General features: G+C 32.7%; 1 protein-coding gene across 1 annotated transcript in view; it reads left to right on the plus strand.

Annotated features, from left to right (window-relative positions):
* The first annotated feature begins 8,936 nt into the window (after window positions 1-8,936).
* Window positions 8,937-21,647, plus strand: part of LOC110113847 (proteasome subunit beta type-4) — a 46,456-nt gene continuing 33,745 nt past the window's right edge. Inside the window, exons 1-3 of the mRNA XM_020846553.2 lie at window positions 8,937-9,079; window positions 9,175-9,242; window positions 13,118-13,194. Coding sequence (XP_020702212.1) covers window positions 9,074-9,079; window positions 9,175-9,242; window positions 13,118-13,194 — 151 coding nt within the window. The 5' untranslated portion in view covers window positions 8,937-9,073. The remainder of the gene's footprint in view (window positions 9,080-9,174; window positions 9,243-13,117; window positions 13,195-21,647) is intronic.

Genomic DNA, 21,647 nt, shown 5'->3' on the forward strand with positions numbered 1-21,647 from the left:
AGCTGAAAGGGTTATTTTGTATTAATCGTATAGGACGATTTATTAATCATATTGGACGATCAGTAGGGCAGAATTGAAAATTAGGGCTTCTTTTGAAGGCTATATATCTAAGCAATTGTATTAACCCCTGAGTTAATCTTTTGTTGGAGAGGAGATCTAAGAGAGAGCTTAGAGAAGGAAGAGGGAGAGCTTGATAGAGAGAGAGAGAGATCCTTGTGAGGGGGTTTGTGAGAGATTCACAAAGGTTGCTCCACGCAAGGTGCTCATCGTCTTCTTTAAGTTTCTTCTCTTATTCCTTAGTGGCTCTGGGAGAGATCCTCATCAGCAACATATCCAGGCTCTCTACCTTCACCAGGTGGGTGAAAAAAGATTCCCAATTTTTATGCCTACTCTAAGAAAGAGTAAAAGGATTCCCAAACACTACTCCAAGGTTTCTAGAAAAATTTATCACATTAACTCTTATTGGAATATGAAAGAACACTCACATTAACTATTATTGGAATATGAAAGAATAGTTTGACTTCTATAGCTTTCTTGAAGCTTCCTTCTTCTTGAAGCTACCATGGTCGAAATTCATCCATAGGTCTTGTCATCCTCAAATTTCACAAATGATGCCATGTCACCACTTTGATTAGAAAAATCAATGTACTTCTTAAACCTAAAATAAAACATAATTTAAACTATATATAATATATAATATAATATAATATAAGACTCTCCTCATGTATATGATTTGAGTCATGATCACCAAGTTAACTAGGATTAGCTTCCAACAAAACTCCACCTTAATCCTAGCTCTTCTTTCTTCAACATACCAAGTCTTTCTCTCATCTTCAAAAATAAATCATGCGTCAAAGGTTTTGTAAATATATCATAAATTTGATAATTTGTTTTTACATGTTCAATAACAATGTCTTTTGATGCTACTTTCTCTCTAATGAAATCAAATTTGGTGTCACTGTGTTTTGTCCTCTCATGATACACTGTATTCTTTGTTAATTCTATTGCTAATATATTGTCCACATAAATTCTTGTTGGTTCTCCATCATCTATCATAAGATATCTCATAAGTCTCTTGACCCATACACCATGGAAAACACATACAACAGTGTCAACTTACTCAGCTTCACAAGTACTAAGTGTCATTATTTTTGCTTCCTACTAAACCATGTAAATGGTGTATCACCAAGAAAGTAGATGAACTCAGGCATTCTTTTTTTCATCAACATCATTACTCCAATCACTGTCATATAATCCTCTTAAGAAAAAAATCTTCACACTTCTTATAATGTGGCCCAAAAGAAATAGTCCCTTTAACATACCTTAATATTCTTTTAGCAACATTCAAATGATTTTCTATTGGAGTTTCCATATACATGCTTACCACACCAATTACATATAGTATATCTGGACAAGTGCATTTAAGTATCAAAGGCTTCAAATGAGACTATTGTAGTGGGTTGGATAAATTAGATTTCCATCATCATGGCTTGACAATCTTATTGTAGCATTCATAGGAGTATATACTGAATTGCATCCATTTATCCCATATTTCTTCAAGATTTCTTTAGCATATGAATATTGAGTAATAAATAATATATCCTACCTTTATTCTTAATATTTAGATCCCCAAAAAGAAGGTCATATGACCACAATCAGTCATGTAAAAGTCTTGCTTCATATTTTCTTTAAAACTAGTAATCATGTCTTCACAGCTTCCTGTGATAATCAAGTCATCAACATAAAGATACAAAAATATTAAATCATCACTTTCTTCTTCAAATATACAACATGTTCAAATAGGAATTTTTCAAATCCAATCTTTTTTAGGTATCCATTAATCTTTTTATTTCATGCTCTTATAGCTTGCTTGAAACCATAAAGAGCCTTTTTCAATTTTAGCACTTTGTCTTTATTCTTCATATCTACAAAACCTGGTGGTTGATCTATGTACACTTCTTCTTCAAGTTCACCATTTAAGAATGTTGATTTAACATCCATTTGATGTAGGTTCCAACTTCTTTGAGCCTCTAAAGAAACAAACATTCTTATAGTTTCCCTTCTAGCAACCAGAGAAAATTCTTCTTCATAATCAATACCTTCTTTTTTGCTTATGGCCTTTAGCTACCAACCAAGTTTTGTACTTTATCACTCTTACATTTGTATACCTTTTGATCTTGTAGACCCATTTGACCCCAATAGAACACTTCCCTTTGGGTAAATCAACAAACTCCCAAGTTTCATTTTTCTTAATCCATGTGATATCTTCATGCATGGTTTGTTGCCATTGTTCATCTTTTGAAGCATCTTCATTTGAGAGAGGTTCATTTTCTGTAAACAAACAAAATAATGTAAGGTTTTTAACATTTGGAGGTACCTCATATATTTCATTTAAGCACCTTGTCTTTTGATGATTTAGCCTATTTCATTAGTGAAGTGTGGAATTATTTTGCTAGTGTTTGCACCTTCTTCAATGGGTACTATCTCCTAATTTTTGTTTTCATTTTTCCAATCCCATTCTTCATTTTTCTCAACTTTAACATTTCAATATATGACTTGCTTCTTGTCCTCTACATCATATAACCTCTGGCCTTTTCTTCTTTGGTCATAGCCAATGAGAATCATCTTCTTGCTTTTGTATGCTACCTTGCTTTCTATAACTCTAGTTCTTAGTATATAAGCTATGCTTCCCCATACCTTGAAATGGTTGACCGATGGTTCGTAATCACTCCATGATTCTTGAGGTGTCACTCCTTTAAGTGTTTTAGTGTTGCATCCATTTGAATTGTAGCTAGCAGTTTTAGCAGCTACTGCCCAAAACTCCTATGACATGTTTTTGATTTTTAGTTGACATCTCACCATCTCCATGATAATTATATTCTTCCTTTCTATTACTCTATTTTGTTGGGGTGAATGTGGGTTGCTTAGTTGTCTCCTTATGCCATAGTAACTACAATATTTAGCAAACTCTTTTGATGGATACTCACCACCTCTATCACTTCTTAGACATTGTATCTTCATACATGTTATATTCTCCACCATAATCCTAAAACTCTTGAAGGTACTAAAGGTCTCACTTTTATTCTTTAGAAAGTATATCCATGTCTTCCTACTAAATTCATCAATGAAGGTCATGAAGTATTTGTTGCTTCCGACTAATGTGGGATTTATATGCCCATATATATCAATATGTACTAATAGTAGTACTCTTCTTGCTCTCCCTTGTAATTATTTTTGATATGAAGCTCTAGTCATCTTACTTAATACAGATGATTCACATAAGTGTTGAGGTTCATCAATCCTCTGAGAAATTCCCTTCACATTTTCTTATCTTGCCATCTTCTTTAAGTTTTCAAAGTTGATGTGGCCAAAGCGATGATGCCACAACCAACTTTCATTTGATATTGTAGTTTTAAGGCACTTTAGTCTTTCTGTCTTTAGATTCAACATGAATATCCTATTCTTACTCATTTCAACCTTGGTGATGATTTCCTTGCTATGACCAAGAATGGTAAGAGCTCCTTCATGATGATTTCATATCCCTTCTCTACTAGTTTTCCCTAACTCAATATATTGTTTCTGATGACAGGTACAAAATAAATATGTTCAATGTATACTACTTCACCTTGATTTATTAAGATTGTTATTTTACCTCTTCCTTTCACTGGGACATATATTGAATACCCAAACACGACTTCATTTGTGATGCATTTATCAAGCTCCACAAATAATTCTTTCTATATTGTCATATGATTGGAAGCTATGTTATCAAAATACCATATGTCTTATTTTTTATCTTCTTTAGCTCTTGCTAGGAACACATTTATACTTGCATCATTCTTCCTTTCTTCAACATGATTTGACTCTTCAATACTTGCATTCTTATTATGGTTGCAAATGAAGTTTGTATAACTTTCATCTCTATGCCAACACTCTGTTAAATAATGTCCATACTTGTTGTAAGTATAATATTGCACATTTGGATGATTTTGGTGGAACTCATGTCCACCTTTTCTACCTCCTCTTGATCTTCCACGTCCTCCTCTTTGAGATTGGTGCTCGAACTCATTCTGAATTTGACTCATTCAATTGGGGTTGCTATCGACCTCCCGATCTACCTCGGTCACCTCTGGCTCTTCCTCTTATTGAGCTGCTTCCTCTAAAATTGTTATTACCTTGGTATGACCCATGGTTTTGATTTGCCTGGGGCATATTCAAGCTTTATTGTGTGGTTACTGGTATGGTGGCCTCCTTCCTTCTATTTATCATTTGTTCATGAACTTGTTGTGAGCTTCATAGTTCATCAGTGGTTAAGTTTGTTAAGTCCTTAGAATATTCAATTACAACATTATCAAACTTTTGTGTCAAGTTTCTAAATACTTTTCTACCATTCTTACCTCAGTGGGATCTTCTCCATTAATCTTCATCTTATTGGTAATTTTTAGAGTCCTTTGAAAGTAGTCAGAAATGGGCTCCTCTTCCTTCATGGTGAGTTACTCAAAATCAGCCCTCAAAATTTACAACTTCATTTTGTTTCACCTGCTCATCTCCTCAGCATGAGTATTGGAGAATTTCCCATACTATCTTTTCATTTCTTGCAATAGCCATTTTGTCAAAATCATTATCCTGAAGTGCTGAATAGATGAACTGTAAAGCCTTTCAATCTAATTTTCTTCTATTTCTTAGTTCGATACTCCTTTGATTGGTTAGAGCAACTTCATCTTCGATATTCAACTCTTCCAGACCATGTTCAATAACATCCCAACAATCATTTATTTCTAGGATGGTCTTCATCTCAATGCCCCATCTATATAAATTGTCTTTATTCAATCTTGGTGCAACGAAGTTTATGATTGGCACCCTCCCCATCTTTTTTGTTGAAAGCTTTGATACCACTTTTTTGGAGGGAAAAAAGTAATTACTCAGATAATAAACACAGTGGATAGAATAAAACTTTTATCAGTTCCAAAAAATTGACAAAGGCTTTCAACATATATTTTTCAAAGATGAATACAACAATACAAGATGAATAATTTCTTTGACAAAATAGATAACTCGCCTAATGACTCTTCACCTGATCTCACTCTCTCTTTTTCTTTTCACCCACTTACATCATCCTCTCTTCCCCTCCTTTTATAGTTATGGCTTAATACTACTCCAATATTTCTAGAAATATCAATTACATTAACTCTTCTTGGAATATAAAAGAACACTCACATTAACTATTCTTGGAATATGAAAGAACACTTACATTAAATATTGTTGGAATATGAAAGAACACTTTGACTTCTACAACTTTCTTGAAGATTCTTTCTTCTTGAACCTTCCATGGCCAAAATTCATCCATGGCCTTGTCATCCTTAAATGTCACAAATGTTGTCATGTCACCACTTTGACTAGAAAAGTCAATGCACTTCTTAAACCTGAAATAAAATATAATATAAACTATATATAATATAAGATAATAAACGATAACATAAGACTCTCCTCTTATATATGATTTGAGTCATGATCATTAAGGTAACTAGGATTAACTTCCAATATATATAACAAATAGATGAGTAGTAGAATAATTCTACTATGTTCAAATCTTTATATTTTTATTTTTTTTGTTCCAAACTAGCTTGTGTTCAACTCAAATTTAGATGACCTGAGCATGAACATACTGCTCACAAATAATTATATATATGAGCTGGACATATAAATGCAAAAATTGAAGGAGACAAACAATAACTCTTAATAAGCTAGCTTAAGCTTGAATGATTACAACATTAGCTTTTAGGATTTTAGAGATGAATCCTAAAAACAAAGCCCATTAACCCCGTTTAACCCAATTTATAAGTCCATATGGTATTGATCTGTAAGGTTGAGCTATCAAATCCATATAATGGGCTATAACCAAAGCACAAATTTGATAATAAAATATATTTTAATTCATTTATCCTTTAGAAGTGCTTTAAAGTGACATGAGAATTAAGGATTTAAATGTATAACCAAAAGTTGCTTAGGGAATACTTGAGTCAAACTAGTTAACTAAGATGGATTTGTATGAGATAAGGTTCCATCTGATTACATGTTTAATTATATATCTATTATTAGAGCAAGTTTTGCCTATTCAACACATTCACCCAGAATTCTTAGTATATCACCTGTCATGCCCCAAAATCAAATTTGAAAGAATTATTCTTTTATCTTTTAATATAAACAAGTAGAGCTAACTAATTTCTTTTATCTGTATAAATAATAGTGAAAATAAAATTATCAATCAAGATATGTATTCTTTTCCCAAAAATCATGTATGCTACTCAGGATCTATACAATCATTATATATATATATCATGCCCTGAGTTTAAAAGAATAGCTAAAATAATAAGAGTCTGAACTTGAAAGATCATGATAAATCTCACACTCTTGCTCCCTTGCCTTGATCTGAAATCATTTAACCATATATAATGAGTTAAAAAAACCAATAAGTCACCAAAACCTACAACTAAATTCAAAGTATGGTAAAAAGGCAATATGCATGTCAGTGATCGAATTATAATAGTAATAAATCATGAATGAGTGAAAAAATAGTAAAGCCCACATATAATAGATGTAGAATTTATAAATAATAAAATAATACGGTATGAAAGCTATAAAATAGTATAATAGAGGAATCAATAAACTAGTATAGATGTCAAATTAATTAAGTAGTCATTATATCAGTACTATCAGTTCGTAAATCAATCATGTAAAGTTGTAAAACCAAAGAATAATTAAAGAACTGATGAACTTAGATCAATACAATAAAATCCTGTAACTATGTACACATGCTATCTAATATATTACATGCTCAGTATATTAATCTAATCTGTTATATGCTCAGTATATTAATTATCAGTACACTGAATTAATAGTATTAAAAAGTATCAGTGTTTGTATTGGTAATAGTAAAATTAGTGATATGAATATTAGTAAAGTATTACTGTAATAGTAAATTTATACATTAAAAATAAATATGTAAAATAATAGGATGAACGCCTTAATAACTTGCATTTCAATAATCATATTAATCAATTAAGAAATCCTAGTTTAATTGATGTTTTTCCAGTATCATGTCAATATTAGTAAATTGTTGTCTCAATAAACAAAGTCATTATTATTTATCCATCGACACAGTAATCATCTCATTATAACTCCATATCAGTATCATGTGGATAATTAGAGGATAACAATAAATTACAGTATTTAAATGAAAGCTCGTCGTCCCACCATCCTATACATGTCAATTACTCTCCAGTTAATGTTAAGGAATAATCAGTCTTTACTTATTTTCTCCACATATACATTGTTATCATAATACTATAAAAATAATAATGACCAACTATTACTCAATCACATATTCACATGTATTTTTAATGTATTAGAGTAAATAAAATATAATTGAGCTTTATTCAAAAAGTGCTAAAATATCTTAACGGTAAGAAATAAAAAACTCCACTGAGCAAAAAATTATATTTTCAGAAATTAACCAAATTACTAGATATCATATATAACAATATTATGAAGCTTTAATTAAACTAAAACACTATTTTTAGATGTTAAAATAAAATTTTGAATTAGTAAAAATAGCTATTTTTTAAAAAATCACCTGACGAAAAGTCTCTAATAAATATTCAAAATATTATTAATCTCAATCTCTATAATATATAAAAAGTTATGTGATATAAGTTTTATTAATATAATATTATCCTCATTTTTTTGATAATGAAAATATAATCATTTAAATCAGAAATAGGTTATTGATTCTTTATAACGAGACGATCAAATTTTCCAATATGGTCAATGGACAAAAATCAATCTATGACTTCCAAACCAAGCTTCTTTTTTCTCTCTTCTCTCATTTCTCTCTTAATTCCTATTACCCTTCTTTGTTAAATGATGAGAGTGGAAAAATGGAAGTTTTAATAAGTTATGTTAATAGAATTAGATATTTAGTGATAAAATAATAGTAATATATAAATCTAATTATGCAATTATTTAAATTTAGTGAAAAATCAATATAAATTCTTTTATATTTTTAAATCGGGAGCTTAAAAAATTATAAAACGTATCCATATACTAACACATTTTATTTAGAAAATTCTAATGAAACTGATTTGCAAACGGTCATGTAATCGTCCCAAAAAATTCACTGTATCGAGATATATCAATTTCTTAAGTATTTTCACGAAAGCCCAAAAATTATTAAAAAAATATTGTAATTAAATCAATACGATATATATGTTATGATGAAGATGATTTTTGATTTGAACTTATAATGACTCCTATTTTTTTAATTGAGTTTGTTAAATCACCTTTGCCTTAGAAACCAACTAGAGTGAGACTTTTGGAGCCTTCAATGCAACAACTTTCTATAACTAGTTAAACTAAGTCTAGTTGGTTTGCAGCTTTAGGTGAGTCCACTCCCTACTTGAGAACTTCTAAGATTTATATAATGTAATTTAAGAGAAAATGTTAGCACATCTCTTTTTGTGGCATATCTTTACTGGTTTTGGTTATATGGTTTATACACATACATTTAATGTAAATTTTTTTATAATGTTATGCCTCAACCCTACCTATAAATAGGGATAAGAGGTCAAACCAAGAGGATAGACGAATTTTTTGTCTCTAACCTCTTTTAAAGCTCTTACTTTATAATAATAAATAAATCACATAGTTCTCGCCCATTTTTTTTTCTTTTACTTTTAGTAGACTAACTTAGGAGGAGTAAAATTTAGACGTCAATTACACATAAAATTAAAATCATTAAGGAGAAATTAAGTTTAAATATGCTGATAAAAAATTGATAAAAAAGATTTTTTAAAATTATTTTAAAATGAATGTAATATCTGAATAAATTATACTTATCTAAGAAAAATCTAAAAAGTTTAATATTCATTTTAAATAAAATTTAATTGGGTGTACACTCCTAACTTTTTTGTTGGCCCTAGCGACAGGCACAAACCGAGTCTTGGGAGAGAAGAAAGGGCTTCAGAGGTAAAGAAAGATCGGAACCGGGAGCAGTGGGCACCGTCGCAAAGTTGTAATGGAGGTAGGCTTTCCTTTTGGTTGCTCTTCCAGATCCCTATATTGTTCTTCGTTAGCTTTATCTCATCGTTGTATTTTGCAACTTTGTGCTGAGTGTAGTGGGGTGCAGTTTCTTCTGAGGAGAAAGAGGTTTCGACGATTTTGGAGTCAGGTTCACAAAGAACGCTGTAAGTTTACCCATTTTCTTCATAACATATTCGGTCCCTCTGCGCTTATTTACTCTTTTAATCATGATCTCAGGGGTGATATATTTATTTGGTCGACTTTTGGCTTTTCCATCCGCCCATTTCTGTTACTTGGGGGACTTCTTATGTTTAGGGTGTACAGTATAAGAATCTGAATGGGTGATAGGTGTTTAAATTGATTTGTCCAATCTGATGGATTCTTCTCTAATCCATGAAGAACTTTGAGTTACGAATTCAGGCCGATAAGGTGGCTTATTCATGTTTGATATCTCCTTTTCATCTTTTTCGCACTCTGATATCGCATTTTTCTTTTATTAAAAAGATCCATGACATACTGGTACATTCATCAATAAAGGATACTAACCATTGAGCCTTAGATATGTTACGTGTAGAAGATGGTTCTAAGATGTCACAGTGAATGAGATAAAAAAAAAAAAAGATTTGTTTTCTTATGTTATTTATTGTAAAATTGATATGCTTGTATTTTGCTAACTCATAAGTACCATATTTAAATTCTTTTATATTAATATTTTTGAATAATGATGAAAACATAATTTAGAAAGTGACAAAAGAAGGATGGCTAAGGCGTAGGTGTTAGGTTCGTATCATTTTTTTAATTGGATTTAAATATTTCAGAAAGAAAACATGATAGAACGAGTAGTTTGGAGCTTCCTTAGTTATTGGATTCCACAAGATGTACTTATTTACCTATTTCTTTAGCAAGTCCAGTAGTCTCTGTGCCCAAATCCGGAAATATATAATGTAAAGGGTAAAATGCAACCTTGCATTTGAATTTGTAGTTAATGTTTAGATACATAAGAATTAGTGAATTATTTAGATACATGGAGGATATTTTAAAGTCTGAGGAATTTTTTATAAGAATGTCTCCTTGGTGAGCAACGATCTATAAGTAATGATTATTTTCTTTTTGTTAGGAGTAGTATATGAAATAAATTTGTGTGAAGAGTTGGTTATATGTTATATTTGAATTAACAATTTAATCGGGCATTTCTTATACTTAATGCATGAGAATACGAGAACATAAATGAAAATGCAAGAGAATAAGTATTTGTAGTAAGAGTATTTATCTAATTATGTAAGCAATTTTTCAAGTTTTCTATGACCAATTTTTTAAAGGGGTGATTCTTTGGTGTTATCTTCTTCCATATGTTGTATATACATGTCTCTATTCTTTTGCTTGTCCTCCTAGTGTTGTCTAACTTTTGCCTGGTGGCTTGTTTTGAAGGTTCCAATATATTTCTTTTGTATGTCGAGCTTTCTTGCAATATGTGCACTATAGAAATTTATTCTTGACCATCTTTGTTGGGGGTGGTTGCTTGTGCTTCTCCTTCGAAGAAGAGAGTTATGAATCAAGTTGTTTGATGCTAGTACCCTTTGTCATTAGGGCTAAACCTTTTATGGGGTTGTTGACAGTCATAACTTTCCTTCTCCCTTCTTCCATTCCATTGATGTAATTGAGTTACATTTAGAGATGGTAAATCTTTCTTTCTAAAAATTTGTATCATTATAGCATTAAAGTCAATATTTAATCCAACAAGAAAATCTAAAATTTCAGTTATTTTCAACAAACCAATTTAAGGAGGGTTACATCTTTACTGCATGTCATTTTGATGCATTGATAATGATCCATTTTTCACGTTGCACCATGAACCTCCCAAACCAATTTATGGAAGGTTACATCTTTACTGCATTTCATTTTGATGCCTTGGTAATAATCCATTTTTCATGTTGCACCATGAACCTCCTGATTAACATAAAACATGACAGATGCAATTGCAACTTTGATGATTGATTCGTTCGGCAACACTCTTTTTAGAACTCTACCCACAATAATAGAATGATAAGCTTAAGTATGTAAACTATTCAAATATATCATATCATATAATTTATATCATGTAGGGATCTGCTAAATTAACACAATTCAATTGCACAAAAGCATCCAACAATATTTCATTCATTCAACTACATAGCTTCTAAGTATCATAGTTTACATTTATATTCATAAATTTTCATCATAACATTATGTAAGTACTAAGCATACTTGATATCTTATACCAAAACTAAGTATCAAAATATTGTATAGTAAATTCAAAACCAGATTCTAACTTTAACTCCTCTCTGATTCTTACTCCTAAATAAATAATCGATCAAAATTGCATAAATTTAAAAAATTTATAATAAATGTAATATAAATCTAATAAAGATTGCACTTTTAACTAAAAAAGCTTAAATAAGCCTTAGATTCTGATAGAATAACACGGTTCATTCAATTAACGTAAAAATATCCCACTTTCCTTATCAAAAGTATTCTCAGAGCAACTAACTGTCTCTTTTTACATTTTGTTAAGCATTATTCTGCTTCACCATTCTTAAAGCCACTAATGCCTCCTTTTCCATTTTTTTAAAGCATTACCTGCGTCACCATTCCTAAAGCTGATAATTTCATTATGTTATTTCTAACTTAAGAGAAATCAATGAAAAGCTAATTAGTGTTCTACCTCATATATTATTTTTCCTCAAACAAATGATATATTCTTCTAATTATAAATATAGGATTGCTTTCCTTGCTTTGCGGTTGAGATTTTAGTTTTGATGTCGCTTATTTTAGGACCATTGAGTTTGATAACTAGATCATCATCATAGAGTCTTGTTAATTCCAAGTATTGAATGTTTGATCAACTTTTTAAGGTCCGATGCCTAGTAAATGACCCATTTTTCCTCTTTCCTTCAAGATGCAAAGTAAACTTAAGGTAATTCTTTCCATTCAAATGATGTGTTCAATGTATGCTTTGTAATCTACCATTGGACTTGGGTTGCTGGAATTGATTCCAAATGAACCTCAGACCAAGGAATATGAGTATTTTTATGATCTATGGCAAGGAAAAATGTGGCAGTAATTTATTGCTAAGAGAAAGAATGATGGAGATAAGGCTGCAGCGATGAAGGATACAACTGAGAAGGTTAGGTGGAACGAAAGAGAATTGCAATAATAAAGGTTTGCAACTTCTTGGTAATGTGGTGAAGTAGGCTATAGTTTATAGAAATGTTAAGAAAATTTTTCTAAGGCTCTGATACATGATCAGATTTGGAGAAAATTGGTTCAATATTTAATTCCACCATTTATTTAGTATTTATACAATTCTAGGAGAGCTTCTAATAGGAAACAAACAAAATCAACAAAGAAGAATAATAATAGTAATAGTTATAGTAATTATAATAGTAGTAATAATAATAATCATTATAATCATCATAATTATCACAATCATCATAATCATCATAATAATCATCATCATCATGATCATGATCATAATCATAATAATAATAATCATCATCATAATTATCATAATAATCATCTAATCATAATTATCATCATAACAACACATCACACTAATAATAGTCATCATCATCTACATATTGATGAGGTAGTAGTAATAATCTTATGGAGCATTGTGGTGGCACGATGTGAATAGAAGACTGATGTGTTCCATGTAACATTGCTGGGGAAGGAATTGATGGAAATTGATTTTTCCATAGTTCTTAGTGTGATATGTTGGTCCCTAGGATTCAACCACGCTGTCTACATCCCTAGTCTTTGCCAATACTATTTTTATAGCTCATGCTTGCAATATATAACATTTGCGCATCTCCCAACCTACCAAGATACACTATACATGCGGTTCTCTGGCATGCTTACTTCTTCTGTCTTTTCGTTCATGATTCAAATACATAATATCTGTTGGTTCAGTCATTGTATTAATATTGCATTACTCTTACAGTCTTGGTAACTATATTGGTGGAATTCCTAAAAAACTTCAGTAATTGCTAATTAAATACAGGTCCCCATATGTAACTGGTACATCTGTCTTAGGCCTCAAATATAAGGATGGTGTTATAATGGCTGCTGATATGGGAGGTCAGTTGATACTTTTATTTTTCTTTATCTCTCTATTTTGGTATTTTACTTATTATTCTTCATTTTTGAGCTGTGAATTTCCTGAAATGTTTGAGATGTGCCATTAGTTCTCTTCTTTTCTTCGTAAGAAATGACCTTTCCAAGTAATTAAATTTGAAAATGTCATTAGTCCTGTTCTTTTCTTCGTAAGAAATGACCTTTCCAAGTATTTTACTTATTATTCTTCATTTTTGAGCTGTGAATTTCCTGAAATGTTTGAGATGTGCCAATAGTCCTCTTCTTTTCTTCGTAAGAAATGACCTTTCCAAGTATATAAATTTGCAATGGCTGTTCAGGACAGTGCAGTATTAAATTTCTAGGTTAGCTGAAAACTGCTTCCAATTTTAGCATATCAACTATCCATTACATTATCCAGAATTCCAATTCATTAACAAGTACGGGATACCAGGAGAGTACAACATGACATAATGTTTTTTTGCTGTTTTAGATTTTTTGAAGTCCAAACATGTTTGATTCAAACTGCTAAAGTTCAACATCATTCCTTGTTTCAAACCATCAACATTGAGCAGATTATTTTAGTCTAAATTTCTATACTACAATAACAACAACATCAATCCTTCGTCTTACTACGTGGGGTAGCTACATGAATCCTTTTTCTTTGTTGTGTCATGTTAAGAATCAAATTTTCATTTAAAGCTTAGGCCAAGTCACTTGCAAAAAGTAAAAACCACATAACAATTAATTACTCTTGACATTACAAACGAAATGGATTTCAACAAGAAATCCCTAATCTAACAATAAGAGTAGTGCTATGCAAGATCTCTCACACAACTCCTAATAAATACTAGGCTTTATCGGGAAAAATCAACACAACTTTTAATGAGTCAATTAATAACTACAATTGAGAGTGACTAAAAGATAAAAGAATAGGAGGAAAGTTCACCCAAATAAACACGACAAACAAGGCTCCGGTGTGGTGTTTATGTGCTTGAGAGGAAGTAGACAGCAACCTTTGATTCTTCTCGATGTCTTTGGACAGCGATCTGATTTTAAAACCAGCGGAACAGCAATGGGAGATGGTAACAATGCTGGACAGCAACTTTGACACTTGGGAAATTCTGGACAGCAATCTCCAACACTTGTATAAACCTTGGGCAGCTGTTATTAGGCTGTTGGAGGCTTTTGAACAGCAATTTCAGACCTCCCAGGGTGCAGGAGAGCAGTTGGTAACGGTATGGACAGCAAGATGAAAATCTGAAATTTCCTAGGCAATGTGCAGATTGTGCCCAGAAATCTGGACAGCACTCAGAAATCCAGTAGAGGAAGAAAACCAAGAGGTGGACAGGCTTGGGGGTAAGACAGCTAGGGCTGAGGGAGAGTTACGGATTGATTGGGGCATTAATTTAGGGAATTAATTCTGGGATAAGGAAGAGAGGTAGGGGGGCGGCTAGATGATTGGAGCTTAGATTGGATTCAATTAAGGGAGGGTTTTTAATGGGAAACGGGAGAGAAAAGGGGGAAGGCGGTATGCAAAGAGAAAATTAATTGGGATTTGAATTCTTCCAGTAATAGTATTAAATTTGGAAAGAGATTTAAAGGGAACCATTATTTAAATTCAAATTTGTGGATAATAGGATAGTTTTTTCCAAAAAAATTGAATACTTCTTAATTTAGGAAAGGATTAAAATTCTAAAATAAATTTGAATTTGGGGTTTGAAACTCTTCCACATTTAAAGAGGATCTAAATTAGGTAAGCTTTCAATTCCTTTCCTTAGAGGAGTCCTTGGGGAGAAAGGAAAGGTAGATGGGAAAGGGGCCGACGGCATGGGGGAGGGAGGTGAGAGTTTATGGAAGCATTTAATGCCTTTTTGATTTAAGGAATTAAATTTGGGAAGAAATATCTCATCCCAATTTAATTTAAAATTCAAATAGGAAGGGATTTGGAAACTTTCCTAAAAAAGGATTTATATTTTAGGTAACAATTTCAAATTCAAATAGGTTTTAATTTGTAATTATTTGAGTTACCTAAAATATGTAGAGCTAATTTAGGAAAGTTGTAATGGCAATTGATGAGGGAGGGGAAAGCAAAGTGGTGGCCGATGGTTTGGAATAGGGTTTGATTAGGGTTTGTGGGTTGAATGGTTTGGTGGTGGGAGTTGGCCGGCGACAGGGTGGATTGTGGTTAGGGAATCCGGCGGCTAGGAGGTTGGGGATTGGATGGGGTTGTTGGTGGCTTAATGGGGAAGGAGGAAGGGAAAGGAAAAGGAATGGAAGAAAGGTAAAGGAAGAAGAACCACGAACCCGACTGTCTCCAAAGTTGGTGGGTAATCTGATTTCCCTCCCTAGGGATTTCTCCAAAGCTCTCTCCTAGAACTCTCACAACTCTCCAAAGAACACATGTGCAGGAATTTTCTTAGATTTCATTCATTCCTCTCAAAGAAGAAGAGTGGGGCTTTAAATAGCCCATACAATGAGAAAATAAAAAGTACTACAATGCCCCTAGGGCTTACACATGCTTAAGCCCTTAAGTAAGGGCAAAAAAGGAAATGCATAATAAACTTAATAAAATAAAGAAATAATACATCAATCATAAATATGAAAATCATAAGTAGCATGATGTAATCGTGGCCGTTGATCGACGACCACGCCTCTAATAGATTTTTCCATGTCTTGATGTCCTCATCAAAATGCCAAGGGACGACTAGGATTTAACAACAATCAACATTTTGCGCCATAAAGTATTGCAAGTATCTCCACCATCTTATAGAAGTTTCCCTTAAGTTTGAGGGTGAATTTTCTATCACACGATAGGCTCGATGCATTCCTTCACTTCAACCATCCAACTTGAATTCCACTAATAATATCTATAACATTTACTCTTACTAATGACTTGATCTTCCACAGTCACAATTGCCCAATTAGATTTGTTACTGCTAAAATTACACTCCATTTATTCGGTTGTAAATCTACTCAAACAAAAACCTTTAGTCCTAAGGTTGACCTCCCTAATTCAAGTTTACCTTTAACCAATGTTTAAAATTGCGTATTCGGGTATTGAAGCGTTTTTCATTCGTGAGGCGAGGCGTAAGCCTCAAGGTGTTTTGAGGCGTAAGCCTCAAAATCAAAAGATTGCGTAAACATAAAATGATAAATTTTTTATATACTAATGAGTGAATAACATAAAACATAAAAAAGCATAAGATATGAAGTGAAATCAAAATATCCCAACAATAAAACAATATGAAATATAGTTCAACTCAAAATTCTATCTTTCCCAAATCCCAGTATTCTTTTCATTAACATATAATTCAAATTTCCAAAAATTAATAGCAATGACATATCACATAAGAACTCTTAAGTCATCATCACTGTCATCACTACGGGGTTCTTCATTTGAATCATCATTATGATGAACTGCTCTCTCCTCTTCCTCCTCTCCTATAGAGTCCAATGTCGGGCATTTACTTCAAGATTTATGTAAGTTTTAATATATATAGCGTGAGGCGTAAGCCTCATGCCAGTGAGGCGAGTCGAGCCTTAAGGCGGGCCTCAATCAAGTTGAGGTGCAAGCCTCATAAAAAAAACTCGAGGCGTTTTTTACTGGAATTGCGCAAAGGCGGGCCTCAAAGCGAGCCTCATATTGCGCAATTTTAAACCATGCCTTTAACTCCTCTAGTCTTATCAACAAGAAGAATATCATCAACAAAAATCATACATCAGGCTACATCCTCTTGTGAATGTTTATTAAGAACATTCATGACTAAAGCAAAAAGATATGGGCTTAAAGCTGATCCTTGGTGTAATCCAAATGTAATAGGAAAATACTTGGTCCAACCTCCTTGCGTTTGAACTCAAGTAATAGCTTTTGCATACATATCCTTAATGACTTGAGTATAAGCAAATATCATTGTTTAAAATTGCACAATATAAGACTCCCCTTGATGCCCGCCTTAGCGTAATTCCAATAAAAAAAGTCCCGAGGCGTCGAGCTTTTTCTATGAAGCTTTTGCCTTGAGCTTTTTCTATGAAGCTTACGCCTCATTTTGGATAAGGTGTGCCTTAAGGCGTGCCTCGCCTTGCTCGCATGAGGCATACGCCTCACTATATTTATAATTTTTTTATTTAAAACTTACCTAAATTCTATACAAAAGCCCCAAAAAATTATGTCTTCTTGCACCCCCATGCCGCAACAAATTCTTGTCAATTGCCTCAACCTCCAACCCACAGCCTTCGCCGTATCCATCACCATCGTAGCCTCCACAGGGGATCACTAGAAAGCCACATGCCACCATCATCTCCTCTTAAAATTTTGGAGTATTATATTTATGTTAATGATTAATATTTATGAAAGATGAATATGATTGAAATATATGAAGAAGAAGAGATTGAGAGGTATTGTACCCTACAGGATGAGACTGGGAAGATACCAATTTGTTTTGGCAATGACTCAAATAAAAATTTTTCTGAATTTTTCTGAATTTTTTTATATGTTCAATTATAGAGGCAATGACATAATTTTAAGACTTTGGGAGAGTTATTGAGAATTGGTTACGATGGCAATGAGTTTCTATGTCGAACATAGATTTTGATTTTGGCACAAATTTTTAGTCACTCTCAACTAAACCACTTGGCATGAATTCAATTTGATTTTGAGAAACATTAGTATCACATCGTAACCAATTCTCAATAACTTTCCCAAAGTCTTAAAGTATGACACATTAATGTCCTGAGTTTCCTATTTTAGTCTAAATTTCTACGTCGAACATAAAATTTCCTGACTACTTATGTTGCTTTAGTTGTTTTCTTCTGTAGGCCTGTTACATGTATTGTTTTGTCCTGAGTTCTGAATGATTTTTCTTTTGATTTTTACTGATCAACAAGATCAACAGAATGTCCTGGACCTTTATGAGCACCTTTGCTTTTTAGTGTAATTGTAGTGATTATTCATTCTTGAAAAGATTCTCATTTCTCAAAAAATAATTATTCAGCAAAACTTTAAAAAAGTTATTATTGGCATGAAGGAAGCATTCAACTACAGGAAAGAGAATACAGAAGAAAAACCCCTTGAATGCAATTTACTCTATAAATATCAACGAATATGTGTTTGATGTAATACATATGAAGACTGACATTTTGAGAAGAATGTATTGTTATCCGCTCTGTTAAGGTATTTCAGTGATCCCAAGGAATGAAACTAATGAATTTAGCCTATTTGATATTCTTTTTTTTTTTTTTTTGAAGAAATGCTAATAGCAAATTTTATTCAAAGGGAAACACAACCAATCAAATTCCTCCTTCAACAAATTAGAGAATGAAGGAGGAATCTTATTAGAACTAATGTCATCCCAAAAAAAATCTGAATTCAAAGATAAGTTAGCACATAAATCCGCTAAATTTTTACAACTTCTATTCGAATGAAGAAAAACTATTTGCTTGAAATGAAAAGGAAAATCTAAGTCACCTAGATCCATGTTGACGTTATTGATATCAACCTTATTAGAACCTCCTAGAAGAATTTGATAACATTTATGTTATCTCCTTCAATTATTACACCATCTGCATCAAACATCCAATCTTGAACAAATCTATTAATACAAAGAATAGCTAGCATCTCAAGTTGAGAACTATCCCAATGAATGCAATTTGATCCAAATGCACATAAGAATCTTCCTTTGCAATCTCTAACAACTCATCCAATCCCAGCATTGTTAGTATGATTTAATGCAGCATCTATATTAATTTTTAACCATTTCAGAGGTGGAGGACGCCAAGACGATAAAGACAGCCCAATAGAGCTGATTGACATCCTAGTTCTCCCAAATGAGATTCTTGTTAAAAGATGCAATGGAATTGCAAACAGAGTTTGCAGCTATAAAAGAAGAGCTATCTTCCATTCCATGATGAACTAATTTATTCCTACTTTTCCAACATAAAAAAATCACGGTACAGAACAAATTGGCTTGAAACGGATTTGAATTTGCAAGATGCTTCAATCCTTGATAACATTCCTCCAGAGTAGTAAAAAATGGATTAAAACCCCATTGGTTTAGAAATGCGAAAATTTGGTGCAACTTACTGCAGAAAACAACAATATGATCTTGGTTTTCAGCTTTATGACATCCTCTTGGGCAACTTTCAAAGTCAATTAGCCTTCTATAATTTACAAAGTGATTACTAGGAATCACATTTCTCTTAAGCCTCCACCAAAACAGAGCAGTCCTTGGCCTCAATCTAGCTTTCTTCATCCAGCACCAGTCTTCATCTTTGTCTTCTTCAAATTCAAAAACAACATAAGCTAAAGACGCAATAGTGTTGCCAGAATACTTATACATCAGCTCCAATTTATCACTTGATAAATTCGATTGAATTGGCACAGACAAAATGACATTCACCAACTGTCCTGAAATATTCTTCTAACTTCTTTTCATTCCATTTTCCATTCAAAATGAATCCTGCAACCATTTCAGTGTCTTCATCCATTTCTCTTACAAAGGTCGGCCATTTGCTGATGCACTTGTTTAAAATCCAAGTATCATTGATAGTATTAATATCCTTGCCATTTGATACTCTCCATCTTACAATTGACTGAAGATGTCTTGCTCCATTCAGAATAATTCTCCATGAAGATGAAGAATTGCTGTGGTGAACCGGGCTCCAGATATCCAGTCGATATCTTGCTATCAACGTCTTGTTCAGCAGTGAGTTTGGTCTATCGATGAGATTCCAAGCGAATTTGGCTCTTAAGGGACCCGATTTCTTCACTATAGATTGAATACCCCAACCTCCAGCTTTTTTAGATCTACAAAGGACATCCCAAGCAAAATAATGAAGTCCCTTATTGGTATCATTTTTGTTCCATATGAAATTTTTGCACATCTTCTCAAAGTCATATAATACACCCATTGGAACTAGTGAATGAGATACCAAGAAAATTGGAAGAGAAAGACATGCCGAGTTAGTAAGAGCCACCTTCCCAGCAATTGACAGAAGCTTATTTCCCCAAGAGCTTAATTTATTGGCTGCTTTAATCAACAGATGTTGAAAATCTGAAAAAAACCCATCTTCTAAATGCAATTTTGATGCCCAAATACTCCATTTCTTCCACAACTTTGACTCCAAACATCTTTGCAAGGGATCTTTTATTCCTTCTTTTCACAGATTTTCCAAAAATAATTGAAGTTTTAATAAAATTAATCATCTGTCCTGTCCAATTGCAATAGCCATCAATTATTTTTTTAATTTTCTTCATGCTCTTTCTATTTGCTTCCGAAAAACAAATTATGTCATCTGCATACATTAGATGTGATATTAAAGGAGCATGTGGTGCAACCTTTATTCCAATATTTCTACCCCTTTGAGCAAAGGCATCTGTTAATAATTGAGAACACATTATAAACAGGTAGGGAGACAAAGGACACCCTTGCCTAAATCCACTTCTTGCTTCAATCCAATCTGATTGCCTACCATTAAGCATGATAGCAAATTTCGGTTCTCTCACACATTCCAAAATCAATTTAGAAAAAAACTTTGGAAACCCAAAGCCATCAAAAACTTGTGCTAAGGTGGACCAACTCACGCTATCATAAGCTTGCTCCATATCAATTTTAATAGCCATCATTCCCTTCTTAGATTTGGAATATCTGAATTTGTTAAAGATTTCCTTAGCAAGCAAAATCTGATCCGACATGGTTCTTCCTCTTACATAAGCATACTGGTACTCAGAAATGATTTTAGGGAATAAAATAGTCATCCTATTTAATAACATTTTTGCCACAATTTTGTAAACAGATTTACAAAGGCTGATAGGATGATAATTAGAAGCAGTCAAAGGGTTATTCACTTTTGGAATCAAAATCACATTGGTTTCTTTCCATTCAGGACAAAGAACCCCAGTGGCGAAGAAGGAATTTATAGCCTCCAAACATCATATTTAATGAAATTCCAATGGGATTTTAGGAAAGAGTGAGAGATACCTGGAGATTTGTTTAACTCCAACTTCTTGATAACCTCTTCCAGCTCTTCAAAAGAAAAATCCTTTTCAAGCATCTTCTTGTCCATGTCATCTAAGGCATTTGACGGGTTAGGCCATCCGCTCAATTTGCAGTGACGTCTTCTCCACTTAGAATTGAAGTAGCAACAAAAATATTCCTCAATTTGCATATGATCTTCCAAGGTTTCACCATCATCATTTTTAATTTGCTGGATCCAATTAGAATTCTTCCTAGCCGAGGCATAAGCATGGAAGAATTTAGAGTTTGAATCACCATCCTTCATCCATTGAATCTTTGCTTTTTTTCTTCCACCAAGTACAAAGCCTACCAATTGTTGAATTGAGCTGACAAACTTTAGATTTTAAAATCTATAGCTTATTGTCCGAAAGCCCACCATCAGTAGATTCTTCAATTTGCAATTCAAGGATTTCATCCTTAAGACTTTTCTTCAATTCTTCTAAG

Source organism: Dendrobium catenatum, unplaced genomic scaffold, assembly GCF_001605985.2.
Source record: "Dendrobium catenatum unplaced genomic scaffold, ASM160598v2 fragScaff_scaffold_1360, whole genome shotgun sequence".
In the NCBI taxonomy this organism is placed as follows: Eukaryota; Viridiplantae; Streptophyta; class Magnoliopsida; order Asparagales; family Orchidaceae; genus Dendrobium; species Dendrobium catenatum.